A 14,753-nucleotide genomic window follows, 5' to 3' on the forward strand; every position below is an offset into this window, starting at 1 on the left:
GTTCCATACAAGTAATGACCAGTGCAACCGCTTATGTTGCGAGTTCTGGTAATGACATCTTTGACATATATGTCAAAGAATCAAGTATTCATATTTAAAGCGGTTTGTATTTCTTTGTCAAAAAGTGTTTAGTTCCTGAAAACTATTTGTGTAGAACTGACTTATAAGGCATCTGCGAGTCTGCAAAAACGACATGCCACACCAGCTATTTACGAAACTAATTTTCCCAATTGATTGTTGGATGATTAACGTCTCCTCTGTTGACTGAATGATAAGCAGAAATTATGTACCAGTGAGCTTAAACCTTCTCTAAAGTTTTGAGTTACACTTTGAAGTGAATCAGGTTGTCAACAGAAGGATACAATTGGAAGTTTACGCCCAGCCTTGATACTGTCATACTCAGACAATCTGGCAAGCAGTTTCAATTTCTATCTCAGCAGATTTGCGTTTCCGATCTACTGTGGGAAATACACCACCCCCATTTACCATTAACATATCCTTTTCATATATACTTAGATTTTCTGCAAATCATTTTTACCATCTTTCTGCAACCCGTATTATATGAGCACTGCTTTTTATGAGTGTTTTAAACTCTGGCATTTTGTTGTTAATGCTGTAGCAATTAATCACAAAGATTTTAATACTTTCACCAGTAGGAAGGGCACTGCTTTGGCTCTTATACTGACACTTCTGTGTCCTGGAAGCTATTGTTATCTGGTCTAGATGGAGTCATCTAATCCAAAAGAAGTCTTTTGTGCAACCCACATGCAGTCAACTACTTGAGTAGCAGTTTCCAATGTGTAATACACATGTGACCAATTTAGGAACACCCTATGTTCTCAATTCTACGATACAAGTTCAGGAAGTCGTAGCCTAGTTTATCACAGAACCCTCAAAGTCTATTTCAATCCTTCCACTCAACTCAGAACCGGAACAATGCTGCAAATTGCAAGCTCTGCTGAAACTCTGTGAGCAAGGTTGATCTTTTCATCCATCTCTGCCAGTTGCTGGAAAGATCCAGAGCTTGGAGCCAGATGACACGCATTGTGTGTTCTGACATGGGCCTCAATCTGCAATTGGTTGCACACTGTTCCCTCAATGGATGCTAGAACAGCCTCTTCAACATGCTAAATGAAGCTCCCAGACATACGCACTGAGAGCACCTGAGTTTATTTCCCACCCCTTGCTGCCATTTCCCTAATGGGTATCATCATTCACTGTACACTGAACTGCTGATTACTAATAGACTCCTCGTCTTTTGTGTTTGCCTCTGGGCACAGGACACAGCAGATTTTCTAACAGGTGAAGCAAGTCTCGAGCGAGTTCAATGGGAAGCAGCCATGATTAGGGTAATATTAAGTACCTTCTGCTATGCACTTCACAGTTATTTGCAGAGTATGTATACTGATGCTTAGGTGCTCAGCTAAAGTCTAGATCAGGGTAAACAGCAGTCATGGCAGTGCTTATGTACTGTTCATAGGTTGGCAACCTGCCAGTCTCATGTAGCCAATGGGATGACTCACTGACATAAGCAATGAGAAGTGAGAAAAGAGGCACTGTATTTCTAGTGGCAAAATTGAAATCATTGTCTTGTTTGTTCTTTTTTCCACATATTTGCGAGTTTCGAGAGAAATATTTTGTGATTATGGGCACGAGTGCTATAAAGTGGACCAATTTAAGTGAATTAGTTCTGCAGCGAGACAAAAATGTATCAAATGTGATGGTGAAATGACTTAGTCAAAGGTTTGTGTGGATGGAATCATCTGGAAACAAAGCAAAAACCACCTCTTTGAGTAAGTGGATAAACATTTCTTAATTCAATCATGGACGAAGACCGTTGAGCCACCTATCTTCTCGCATGATTTAACTAAAGAATATTGATCCCCTTACTCAGTGCGTTCAAGCATATCAGTTGTGTAGCAACACAGAGCACAGAAATATTTCACTACTTGTGATACTCTCTTTGGTTTGCTGATACTAGCACAGTTGAAACAGCTGCAGCTCAACCAAGGAGCAAAAATTTTCATATAATAATCACATCTCTCTCTCTCTCTCTCTCTCTCTCTCTCTCTCTCGAAGAGGGAATCTATGATTTCATTATGATATAGGATTTACAAGATTTAGCTAGATTATCATTTAATGAGGCAACGTCAAAACATCCTACTATTTTAGGCACTCTAGCAGTAGTCAGTTCCTTACAAGATAATGTTTAAAACTGGCTTCTGAAGTGTAATAACAAAGCCATAAGTGTACCTGTTTATAGGTGTACTCGAGGATGCTAACAGCATTTCCTTTTGCTCTGTTTTGGCTTTCGAAGATTTACAGTGTCATTGTTCTGAATTGCCTGCCTCTCTTTTCGTTCCTTCTTCGTCCTCAGAACTTGTCTTGTAATCGCCATAAACATCTGAAACATACCCAATTTATCATAACTGTTTGAAAGGTAGAATAATTCAGTAGTTAGAAACATTAAGTTAACTATTGATGAAAAAGCTGCAATTAGCCTACTTTGTAAAAGCTTTATTACAATTCCTTAACTGCATTGAGCTATCATGCCAATGTTCAGATGGCTAAGGTTTCCAATTACATTAAAGTACTCATCGGCAGCAATAAAGTACTGGAAAAGTTAGTCATCCAAAGATGGGTGTGATAGCCTGAGACCATTTATGGCATTACACTAAATCTTTTTAAAAGTATTTGTGGTCGATTGCATTCTTCAGCAGCAATCCCTGATGGCCACAGAGTTCCCAAGATCCAGCACAAACAAAACAATAAAATGAACTACTACTCACTTCTTCAACATTGATGTTGTCTTTCGCACTAGTTTCAAAAAGCTGTATTCCCATCTGATCTGCAAATCTCTGAGCATCTTCGGTTAACACAACTTTTCTATCAGGTGCGTCATTTTTATTGCCAACTGCAAATGATACACAACAAATATTGAAAAGTGACTGCCAGTGCCACATGCTCCACATTTAATTACCAGAACATTTATGAAGACAATTTCTGCACGTCAAACTGCTATCTGTTCACCACAAAGAAATCAGTTTCAACCACACAAATTGTTACTGTGCAAAATATATTTTTGCTTTATACTACACCACTATCACAATGTGAAGTGCTTGAAAGGCTAATGCATGTACTGCATTACAATAGTGCATTGCTTGATACTTAGTACAGTTCAGAAGTATTGCAATAACAATTTACACAAAAAGGCAAACTAATTGTGGAGTATGATTTTTCTTCTATTTTGTGTTAAAGCATTGTTTTCAGGTCAGTAGTATCTCCCCTTGGTGATACATTCAGCTAATATTCAAGCCATCAATCCAGGCAGACATTTAATGAGTGAAATACTAATTTCCGTCTAATTATTACCAACAGTAACAAATTGTAGATGCAGAAATTGAAGTCTAGTTATGAATTGCCTGGGAAATGTATATCATCATATAAATTATTTCGTGCTCAACTTTAAGAAGCAACAAATAAATGCATATTATGAGTAAAGAAAAAAGTCTATTTACGAATAATAGGTTACCACACAAAAATTTCATCTCAAAACCAAGATGTAAGCACTAATTCTGACAGTCAAAGAAAATCATTAATTTTCTAATATAAAGTGCTTGAAATTTGTCAGAATAGTGCGTATAGTACAACAAATTTCTACGATAACAACTGCATCTACTGTCAACATATATTGTCAAGTTCCATGCACCCATACTATAGAAATTTTGAGAATGAATGCAAGGATCTAGTCAGTTTAATGTGTCAACAGCTTACCGAGTATCCTGTTCACCACTTCACAGTTTTGTTCAATTTCATGAAGCCATCTCTTAACATTTGCAAATGAATCTCCATTTGTGACATCATAGACTACAATTACGCCGTGAGTACCCCTATAGTAACTGTAAGACGAACAGATAAGAAACGGTGTTTACCTTTATAATGCGAAAAAAAAGACTTTACTGAACAGACATACTTACGTAGAAGTTATTGTTCGAAATCGTTCCTGGCCGGCGGTATCCCATATCTGTAGTTTCACCCTTTCTCCTTCAACTTCGACTGTTCGTATTTTAAAATCTACGCCAATTGTTGTGATGTAGCTGCCAGAAAATGTATTATCCGCAAATCTAAGAAGCAGAGAGCTCTTTCCAACTCCTAGTTTGTGTTTGAAAGACAACGTTACTAATATTTTTTCTTAGACATCCATACATATTCGTAAGATTTTCGGCAACTGTCACAGAAAATCTATTAGTTTGTATTTTACTCACCGCTATCGCCTATAATGAGTAGTTTGAAGAGATGGTCATACTCCCTAGCCATTACGTTTGGTTAAGCGACGAACGCGCTTGTATCGTTTACACCTAGTTGCCTGGCTATCGTCGTCTTCTCTACACACACAAGAAAGATAACGTAGAATAAAAAAACAAAAGATGTATAAAATGAATCATCCAAAATATAACTAGACAGTTGCTTTCACAGGAAGATAGCCTCCTACCCAAAGCACACACTTGCAGATATATATCTTCCGGTTCAGCTGATCAGCAGACGACAATCGGTAGCGTCGATCATTTGTATGCAGTAGCTAAAATTTGATGTTCAACAGTTCTCGCAACTGCTGGTACAATGGGAATGGGTTCTGTATTTACACGTTACGCCGGCCTACGGTGTTTGTTTATTCAAAACACACTTGGTGTGAACGCATATCGACATATAGAAAATGCAATCAACTACAATAGCAGGAACAAGACACTATACCGCGAACAGTGAGTTTACATTGCATAGTAATTTAATACTGTAATTAGCTGACAGAGTTCGAATTATCATAGGTTTTATTCGTTACAGATCAACATCTGTTCGCCTCGCATATTCGATTTACAGCAAAGAGGGACGTAGTTCTGGATCCCCTGTGTTAATAGTGCACGGGTTGATGGGCTCTAGAATGAACTGGAATTCAGTCTCCAAAGCAATAGTCTCCAAAATTAACCGGAATGTAAAATTATGCAACTTTTTTCGCATATTAGATGATTTCAAACCTAGATCAAATAATCCAAGCAAGCCTTATTACAGGTGATTGCCATAGACGCACGGAATCACGGAGATAGTGCACATTCGCCTGACATGACATACGGTCATATGGTAGAGGATCTTCGTATGTTTGTAGATGAACTTAAACTGGGTCGTGTATGTCCAATTGGACATAGTATGGGTGGAAAGGTGGTGATGCTGTTTGCTCTAACGCACGTGAGTGAAACACATTTTATTGTAATTGTTCATAAGTTACAAATAAAAACTGATAACTTTGATCGTTTAGGACTGTTCAGTTCGAGTCCTTGAATGCTTTGGAAACCGAAGTACTCTGCTTTTATGTATGATTTTTTTTTTTTTTTTCTCATTTGTCGCGTTGCTAAATGATGTAATAGGCCTACATTACTTTTCTATATATTATAAGCAGAGCAGGTGCTGTGCTCCAGTTACCCTTGGCAATGACATTAGTATTCTTCCATGATAAATTTGTCTTGTACGTCATTTGTGTTTCATTCTCAGTCTTCTGTATTATTTTGTGTTTCCTTCCCACTCGTGAATCTTCATATTCTCGATTGTGCCCACACATAATTAGTGTTAACTTTTTGAGTACCATACCAACAATATAAAAAATATATAATTTTACATTTTTCACAAAAGCAGGCTTTATCAGCATAGTAAGGAACAAATAAAAGAAGAAATTGGTAAAAAATAATAAACATTCAGTTGTATTAAGATGATTTCACTATGGAATATAATTTTAAAAATTTTCTCAAAACTAAGCTATATTATCACAGCAAGCAACAAATACAAGAACAAATTGACAGAAAACAAATACTGAATTGTTTTAAGTGGGTTGTTTCTCTTTAGAGCACTTACGACGTACAGTTTTCAACCACCCATCAATTTCTGTACTATATTTGAAAGCAAATGCACTTGTTTCCTAGACAAAATACCACATTTCGAAACTTCTATGAACAATGCCTGAAACAGATTATAGTCCTAAATAACAAACAAATATAAATGTAAAATTTAATAAATTTTATATTCAAACTACATGCTGCCACAGTTGTTTCATTTCAAAACTTCACATAAAAGCAGCAGTAAAAATTCAAATTTATGTACAATAGCTTTGGACAGACTTACTTTGTCTCGTTAATACATCATAAAAAAAGGGGGGGGGGGGGTGGCACAATCTCCTACAGTCATGTAACACGGCATCCATGCTGCCTATTGCTTTGAATGCTGTGAGTAACTGCTACAGTGCACCACATTCATAGCAATACCTCATTATTCTACTAGACATCCGTCTGTCTTGCAACAGCATTTCAAGCAGTAACCACTGGTACTGAAAGGGCTAAGGAAACCCAGGAAATTGCTGGTCTCCTGTTAAGCCAATTCATTGTATTGCTTCTTTTTCTTTTGTTGTATCATTCATCTACTTCTAGTGTGGTTTGTTCATAACTTTTTAATTGAAGAAGTGTAACTATTTTGCAAAAGTTTTCTTTTACAGCCTGTGAGTCTTAAAAGTAAAAGAAAAGTGTTTTGCAAAATGGGGAGGGCTGCACGTCTTCAATTACAAAGTTATAAATGAACCACCAAAGGAGTGTAAGTAGTGTGGCTCTGTAAGGAGTAAGTAACTGTTGTACTATAGATCGAAAAGCCTAGGGTTCAGTTCTCATTTTCTCTGTCAGTTATTGCTCCTTTCATCCCTGCCAGTGATAATGAGAAAAAGCCAAATTGCACTTTGCTTCAGTGTCCATTTTAAACTTTAGGTTCCCTTGTATCTGATGGGCTAAGTCAGTTCATAGATTGGAGGATTTCAAGAGTAGGACCAGGCTGAAGATGGCTTTAACTCGTAAGTAATTTGCTTGTTCTGTTAGATAGCACAGTAGGTGTAGATCACGCATGTTGATGTATGATGAAATTGTCTTAGTTTTAGTGAGTATGTGATACATTGTTTTAATTTCATATTTTATCTTAGAGCATAATGTCTGCAGTCAAGCTGTTGGTGAAGAACAGCATTTTTATTTACAACAGCTTATGATGTATTTCAATTCGATAATCACATTTTCACACATGACTGGCCCGTAGAACAAAAATCCATTATCTTAAGTCAGGTATGAGGTATTCTACTTCCATATGATTTCCAGTTTTGTGTGTTTACAGTTGATTTAATATTATCATTTTCCTTCCACGATGTTTTGACAACTTCTCTGATTGCATTCAAAGTATGTTGGGTGTAGATTTCATTGTTAACTGTTTGTGCTCTCACCTGCCTGTGAATGAGAGATTCTGTGCCTCAGCCTTGCCATTATTTTACAGTGCAGTTCAAGCCTCAGTCTGTCTCACAGAAATTTAAGACCAACCAAAAGACCATGTCAAACCATAAAAAAGGTTATAAGTAAGCCATAAGACAATACACTAAACCTAAAAATGCATTGGCAAACACTTACCTACGTGAACCTACTCTGTACTTTTCTTACATAACATCCTGAAAACCATGAATCAAGTAAATTGGTTAGAAGCAGTATTTTTTGACTTCCAAAAACATTTGAGTTGGTGCCCCACCATTGATGGTTAGTGAAAGTATTTCATGGGTATCAAACAAAATTTGTGACAAGGTTAAGGATTTCTTGGTAGGCAGGATGCAGTATGTTATCGTTGATGAAGACTCATCGATAGAAGTAAAAGTAACTTCATGCGCGTCCCAGGGAGGTGTGTTGGAACTTGTTGTTTATGTTGTATATCAATGATCTGATAGATAATATTAATAGGAACCTTGGGCTTTCTGCTGATGATGCAGTCATCGTTAGTGAAGCTGTGTTTGAAAAAAACTGCACAAATATTGTCAGTGCTTAGACTATCTTTCATCACACTCTGAACTGGGGAATATTCTTCTCAACTTTACAAAAGTGGTATACCACTAATCACCCAATTAATGAAATATACTGCTCAGTTCTTAAACTACACATACACCCAACTCCTGTTCATATGGACCATAAATATTCACTCATATTTTGGTAAGATTTCAAAGTGTTGCAAAGATTTGTAACTTACGATAAATGTCTTTGTAACTTGCGATAAATGTCTTTATGCATTTAACAAACAAAAAGAGTGCTTCCTACGACTGCAATATCAATTATTCACAAAGTGAGAACTGTGGTTCATTGGCAGGAGACTGGGAAAATGCAGTCAGTATATGAAGGACGCTGTGTACAGATCAATTGTGCAGCACATGTTACAATATTGCTCAATTGTTGGGGCCCTGTACCAAATAGGATTGAAAAGAGTGTACCAAATGTATGCAAAGAACTGTGGTACAATTGCTCACAGATTTGTTTGATGCACAAAAGAGCATCGTGGAAATGTTGTAAAACCTGAATTGAGACTCTGAAGACATAGAGTAATTTCAGCAGGTACAGAGAGATTTGAGTCACTATTCCTGCACTCCATTGGAATGGGAAGAAACCTTAACACATGGTACCATGCTAAGTACCCTCTGCCGTGCACATCACAGTAGTTTGAGACTTTATTTTTATGTAGTTGTAGAGTAAAAACAGCATTGAATTATATTCTGATGTGATTTAAACAAATTTGAGCACTAGATCGCACACTTAAGATAAACTAAAGCCTCTGTCCATTTTATTTAAAATGCTAATTGCGATTGCCTCTTTTATTAAAAAGTCTGAGAAATTGAGTGCCTGTGCCGCACTGGTGTTATGGATTAAAGCTATTTTATCCAACTGACACTTTTTCCATATCAGTTCAGCTCCAAGTCAAGGGATATACGTCCCTGACTGACTGCAATAGTTTGTAAATAGTCTAATAATAATTACCACAATAATAATATTAATAATAATAATATTAATAATAATAATATTAATAATAATAATAATAATAATATTGATACATGTTCAATTACCCGAAAGTTCCTAAATGCAATGTAACATATACCTTTTAACAAAGGGAGTCACGCTTGATCAAAGTCCGTGTCACTTTCCATTTTTAACCAGACCTAAGGTTGGAGAAAGGGAAAAAAGATAATAATAATAATAATAATGGCAACACAGGCTACAGATCAGAATAGAAAAACTGAGAAAAGACATCGGACAGGTAACACAATTTATAAGTAATGAAATATAAGGCAAAAAACGAGAAAGGTTAGGTAAAATCTCACAACAAGAAGCAATAGAGCAATTAGATGAAAAGAAGCAGAAATTACAAGCATTGGCCAAATGACTTAGAAGATACAAAAAAAGTGAAAATAGAAGGAAACAAAACCAAACATTCAACACAAACCAAAAGAAATTTACCAGACAATAGATAACACACACATTAAAATAGACAATCCACCAAACATAACAGACATGGAACACTTCTGGAGCAACATATGGTCAAACCCGGTACAACATAACAGACATGCACGGTGGATACAAGCAGAAACAGGCTCATACAAGATGATACCACAAATGCCTGAAGTGATATTTTTGCAACATGAAGTCACCCGAGCAATTAATTCTACGCACAATTGGAAAGCCCCTGGAAATGATAAAATAGCAAATTTCTGGCTAAAGAAGTTCACCTCAACACATTCACATCTAACTAAATTATTTAACAACTACATTGCAGACCCATACACAGTCCCTGATACACTTACACAAGGAATAACTTATCTGAAACCTAAAGATCAAGCAGACACAGCAAACCCAGCAAAATATCGCCCCATAACATGCCTACCAACAATATACAAAATATTAACTTCAGTCATTACACAGAAATTAATGACACATACAACACAGAACAAAATTATAAATGAAGAACAAAAAGGCTGTTGCAAAGGAGCACGAGGATGTAAAGAGCAACTGATAATAGATACAGAGGTGACATATCAAGCTAAAACTAAACAAAGGTCGCTGCACTATGCATACATTGACTACCAAAAACCTTTTGATAGTGTACCCCACTCATGGTTACTACAGATACTGGAAATATACAAAGTAGATCCTAATTTAATACAGTTCCTAAACATAGTAATGAAAAATTGGAAAACCACACTTAATATCCAAACAAATTCAAATAATATCACATCACAGCCAATACAGATTAAGCGTGGAATATACCAAGGAGACTCATTAAGTCCTTTCTGGTTCTGCCTTGCTCTGAACCCACTATCCAACATGCTAAATAATACAAATTATGGCTATAATATTACTGGAACATACCCACACAAAATCACACATTTGCTATACATGGATGATCTAAAACTACTGGCAACAAATCAACAACTCAACCAATTACTAAAGATAACAGAAGTATTCAGCAATGTATAAATATGGCTTTTGGAACAGACAAATGTAAGAAAAATAGCATCGTCAAGGGAAAACACACTAAACAAGAAGATTACATATTGGATAACCACAGCGACTGCATAGAAGCGATGGGAAAAACAGATGCCTATAAATATCTAGGATACAGACAAAAAATAGGAATAGATAATACAAATATTAAAGAAGAACTAAAAGAAAAATGTAGACAAAGACTAACAAAAATACTGAAAACAGGATTGACAGCAAGAAACAAGACAAAAACTATAGTTACTTGTGCTACACCATTATTGACCTACTCATTTGGAGTAGTGAAATGGAGTGACACAGACCTAGAAGCACTCAATACACTTACACAATCACAATGCCACAAATATAGAATACATCACATACATTCAGCAACAGAAAGATTCACATTAAGCAGAAAGGAAGGAGGAAGGGGATTTATCGACATAAAAAACCTACATTATGGACAGGTAGACACTTTAAGAAAATTCTTTATAGAACGAGCAGAAACTAGCAAAATACAGAAAGCAATCACTCATATAAATAAATCGGCTACACCATTGCAATTTCATAACCACTTCTACAACCCTTTAGATCACATAACATCAACAGATACGAAGAAAGTAAATTGGAAAAAGAAAACACTACATGGTAAGCACCCGTATCATCTAACACAGCCACACATCACATCGATCAAGACGCATCCAACGCATGGCTAAGAAAAGGCAATATATACAGTGAGATGGAAGGATTAATGATTGCAATACAGGATCAAACAATAAACACCAGATATTACAGCAAGCATATTATTAAAGATCCCAATAACACAACAGATAAATGCAGACTTTGCAAACAACAAATAGAAACAGTAGACCACATCACAAGTGGATGTACAATACTAGCAAATACAGAATACCCCAGAAGACATGACAATGTAGCAAAAATAATACATCAACAGCTTGCCATACAACATAAACTAATAAAACAACACGTTCCCACATACAAGTATGCACCACAAAATGTACTGGAGAATGATGAATACAAATTATACTGGAACAGAACCATTATAACAGATAAAACACCACCACATAACAAACCTGACATCATACTCACCAATAAAAAGAAGAAATTAACAAAACTAATCGAAATATCCATACTCAATACAACAAATATACAGAAGAAAACAGGAGAAAAAATTGAAAAATACATCCAACTGGCTAAGGAAGTCAAGGACATGTGGCATCAGGATAAAGTTGACATTGTACCAATTATACTATCAACTACAGGAGTCATACCACACAGTATCCACCAGTACATAAACACGATACAGCTACATCCAAACATATATATACAACTACAGAAATCTGTAATTATTGATACATGTTCAATTACCTGAAAGTTCCTAAATGCAATGTAACATATACCGTACAGTTAAAAGGAAGTCACGCTTGATGAAGGTCCGCGTAACTTTCCATTTTTAACCAGACATAACATCTGAAAAAGGAAAGAAATAATAATAATAATAATAATAATAATAATAATAAGGAGCACTCACTACACTAAATATACACACTAGGCAGAGATCAGAACAAACCAACACACAGAAGAAACGCACAAAACCAGCATGGCAACACAGGTTACAGATCAGAATAGAAAAACTGAGAAAAGACATCGGACAGCTAACACAATTTATAAGAAATGAAATATCAGACAAAAAACGAAAAAGGTTAGGTAAAATCTTGCAACAAGAAGCAATAGAGCAATTAGACGAAAAAAAGCAGAAATTGCAAGCATTGGCCAAACGACTTAGAAGATACAAAAAAAGTGAAAATAGAAGGAAACAAAACCAAACATTCAACACAAACCAAAAGAGATTTTACCAAACAATGGATAACACACACATTAAAATAGACAATCCACCAAACATAACAGACATGGAACACTTCTGGAGCAGCATATGGTCAAACCCGGTACAACATAACAGGCATGCACGGTGGATACAAGCAGAAACAGACACATACAAGATGATACCACAAATGCCTGAAGTGATAATTTTGCAACATGAAGTCACCCGAGCAATTAATTCTACACACAATTGGAAAGCCCCTGGAAATGATAAAATAGCAAATTACTGGCTAAAGAAGTTCACCTCAACACATTCACATCTAACTAAATTATTTAACAGTTACATTGCAGACCCATACACATTCCCTGATACACTTGCACATGGAATAACCCATCTGAAACCTAAAGATCAAGCAGACACAGCAAACCCAGCTAAATATCGCCCCATAACATGCCTACCAACAATATACAAAATATTAACTTCAGTCATCACACAGAAATTAATGACACATACAACACAGAACAAAATTATAAATGAAGAACAAAAAGGCTGCTGCAAAGGAGCACGAGGATGTAAAGAGCAACTGATAATAGATACAGAGGTGACATATCAAGCTAAAACTAAACAAAGGTCCCTACACTACGCATACATTGATTACCAAAAAGCCTTTGATAGTGTACCCCACTCATGGTTACTGCAGATTTTGGAAATATACAAAGTAGATCCTAAATTGATACAGTTTCTAAACACAGTAATGAAAAACTGGAAAACCACACTTAATATCCAAACAAATTCAGATAACATCACATCACAGCCAATACAGATTAAGCGTGGAATATATCAAGGAGACTCATTAAGTCCTTTCTGGTTCTGTCTTGCTCTGAACCCACTATCCAACATGCTAAATAATACAAATTATGGATACAATATTACTGGAACATACCCACACAAAATCACACATTTGCTATACATGGATGATCTAAAACTACTGGCAGCAACAAATCAACAACTCAACCAATTACTAAAGATAACAGAAGTATTCAGCAATGATATAAATATGGCTTTTGGAACAGACAAATGTAAGAAAAATAGCATAGTCAAGGGAAAACACACTAAACAAGAAGATTACATATTGGATAACCACAGCGACTCCATAGAAGCGATGGAAAAAACAGATGCCTATAAATACCTAGGATACAGACAAAAAATAGGAATAGATAATACAAATATTAAAGAAGAACTAAAAGAAAAATATAGACAAAGACTAACAAAAATACTGAAAACAGAATTGACAGCAAGAAACAAGACAAAAGCTATAAATACTTATGCTATACCAGTATTGACCTACTCATTTGGAGTAGTGAAATGGAGTGACACAGACCTAGAAGCACTCAATACACTTACACGATCACAATGCCACAAATATAGAATACATCACATACATTCAGCAACAGAAAGATTCACATTAAGCAGAAAGGAAGGTGGAAGGGGATTTATAGATATAAAAAACCTACATTATGGACAGGTAGACAATTTAAGAAAATTCTTTCTAGAACGAGCAGAAACTAGCAAAATACACAAAGCAATCACTCATATAAATACATCAGCTACACCATTGCAATTTCATAACCACTTCTACAACCCTTTAGATCACATAACATCAACAGATACAAAGAAAGTAAATTGGAAAAAGAAAACACTACACGGCAAGCACCCGTATCATCTAACACAGCCACACATAGATCGAGACGCATCCAACACATGGCTAAGAAAAGGCAATATATACAGTGAGACGGAAGGATTCATGATCGCAATACAGGATCAAACAATAAACACCAGATATTACAGCAAGCATATTATTAAAGATCCCAATACCACAACAGATAAATGCAGACTTTGCAAACAACAAATAGAAACAGTAGATCACATCACAAGCGGATGTACAATACTAGCAAATACAGAATACCCCAGAAGACATGACAATGTAGCAAAAATAATACATCAACAACTTGCCATAAAACATAAACTAATAAAACAACACGTTCCCACATACAAGTACACGCCACAAAATGTACTGGAGAATGATGAATACAAATTATACTGGAACAGAACGATTATAACAGATAAAACAACACCACATAACAAACCTGACATCATACTCACCAATAAAAAGAAGAAATTAACACAACTAATTGAAATATCCATACCCAACACAACAAATATACAGAAGAAAACAGGAGAAAAAATTGAAAAATACATCCAACTGGCTGAGGAAGTCAAGGACATGTGGCATCAGGATAAAGTCGACATTATCCCAATTATACTATCAACTACAGGAGTCATACCTCACAATATTCACCAGTACATCAATGCAATACAGCTACATCCAAACATATATATACAACTACAAAAATCTGTAATTATTGATACATGTTCAATTACCCGAAAGTTCCTAAATGCAATATAACATATACCATACAGTTACAAGGAAGTCACGCTTGACCGAGGTCCGCGTCACATTCCATTTTTAACCCGACTTAAGTCTGAGGAAAAAA

General features: G+C 35.8%; 2 protein-coding genes across 2 annotated transcripts in view; one reads left to right on the forward strand and one right to left on the reverse strand.

Moving 5' to 3' along the window:
- Positions 1-4,469, reverse strand: part of LOC126100218 (ras-related protein Rab-35) — a 55,254-nt gene extending 50,785 nt beyond the window's left edge. The window contains exons 1-5 of the mRNA XM_049910780.1: positions 4,266-4,469; positions 3,978-4,152; positions 3,775-3,899; positions 2,790-2,914; positions 2,254-2,404 (exon numbers count right to left, since the gene is read on the reverse strand). Of these exons, the coding sequence (XP_049766737.1) occupies positions 2,279-2,404; positions 2,790-2,914; positions 3,775-3,899; positions 3,978-4,152; positions 4,266-4,317 (603 nt within the window). The 5' untranslated portion in view covers positions 4,318-4,469 and the 3' untranslated portion in view covers positions 2,254-2,278. The remainder of the gene's footprint in view (positions 1-2,253; positions 2,405-2,789; positions 2,915-3,774; positions 3,900-3,977; positions 4,153-4,265) is intronic.
- Positions 4,470-4,507: 38 nt separating this feature from the next.
- Positions 4,508-14,753, forward strand: part of LOC126100216 (protein ABHD11-like) — a 56,531-nt gene continuing 46,285 nt past the window's right edge. Inside the window, exons 1-3 of the mRNA XM_049910779.1 lie at positions 4,508-4,760; positions 4,840-4,987; positions 5,065-5,238. Coding sequence (XP_049766736.1) covers positions 4,621-4,760; positions 4,840-4,987; positions 5,065-5,238 — 462 coding nt within the window. The 5' untranslated portion in view covers positions 4,508-4,620. The remainder of the gene's footprint in view (positions 4,761-4,839; positions 4,988-5,064; positions 5,239-14,753) is intronic.

Source organism: Schistocerca cancellata, chromosome 9, assembly GCF_023864275.1.
Source record: "Schistocerca cancellata isolate TAMUIC-IGC-003103 chromosome 9, iqSchCanc2.1, whole genome shotgun sequence".
NCBI lineage: Eukaryota > Metazoa > Arthropoda > Insecta > Orthoptera > Acrididae > Schistocerca > Schistocerca cancellata.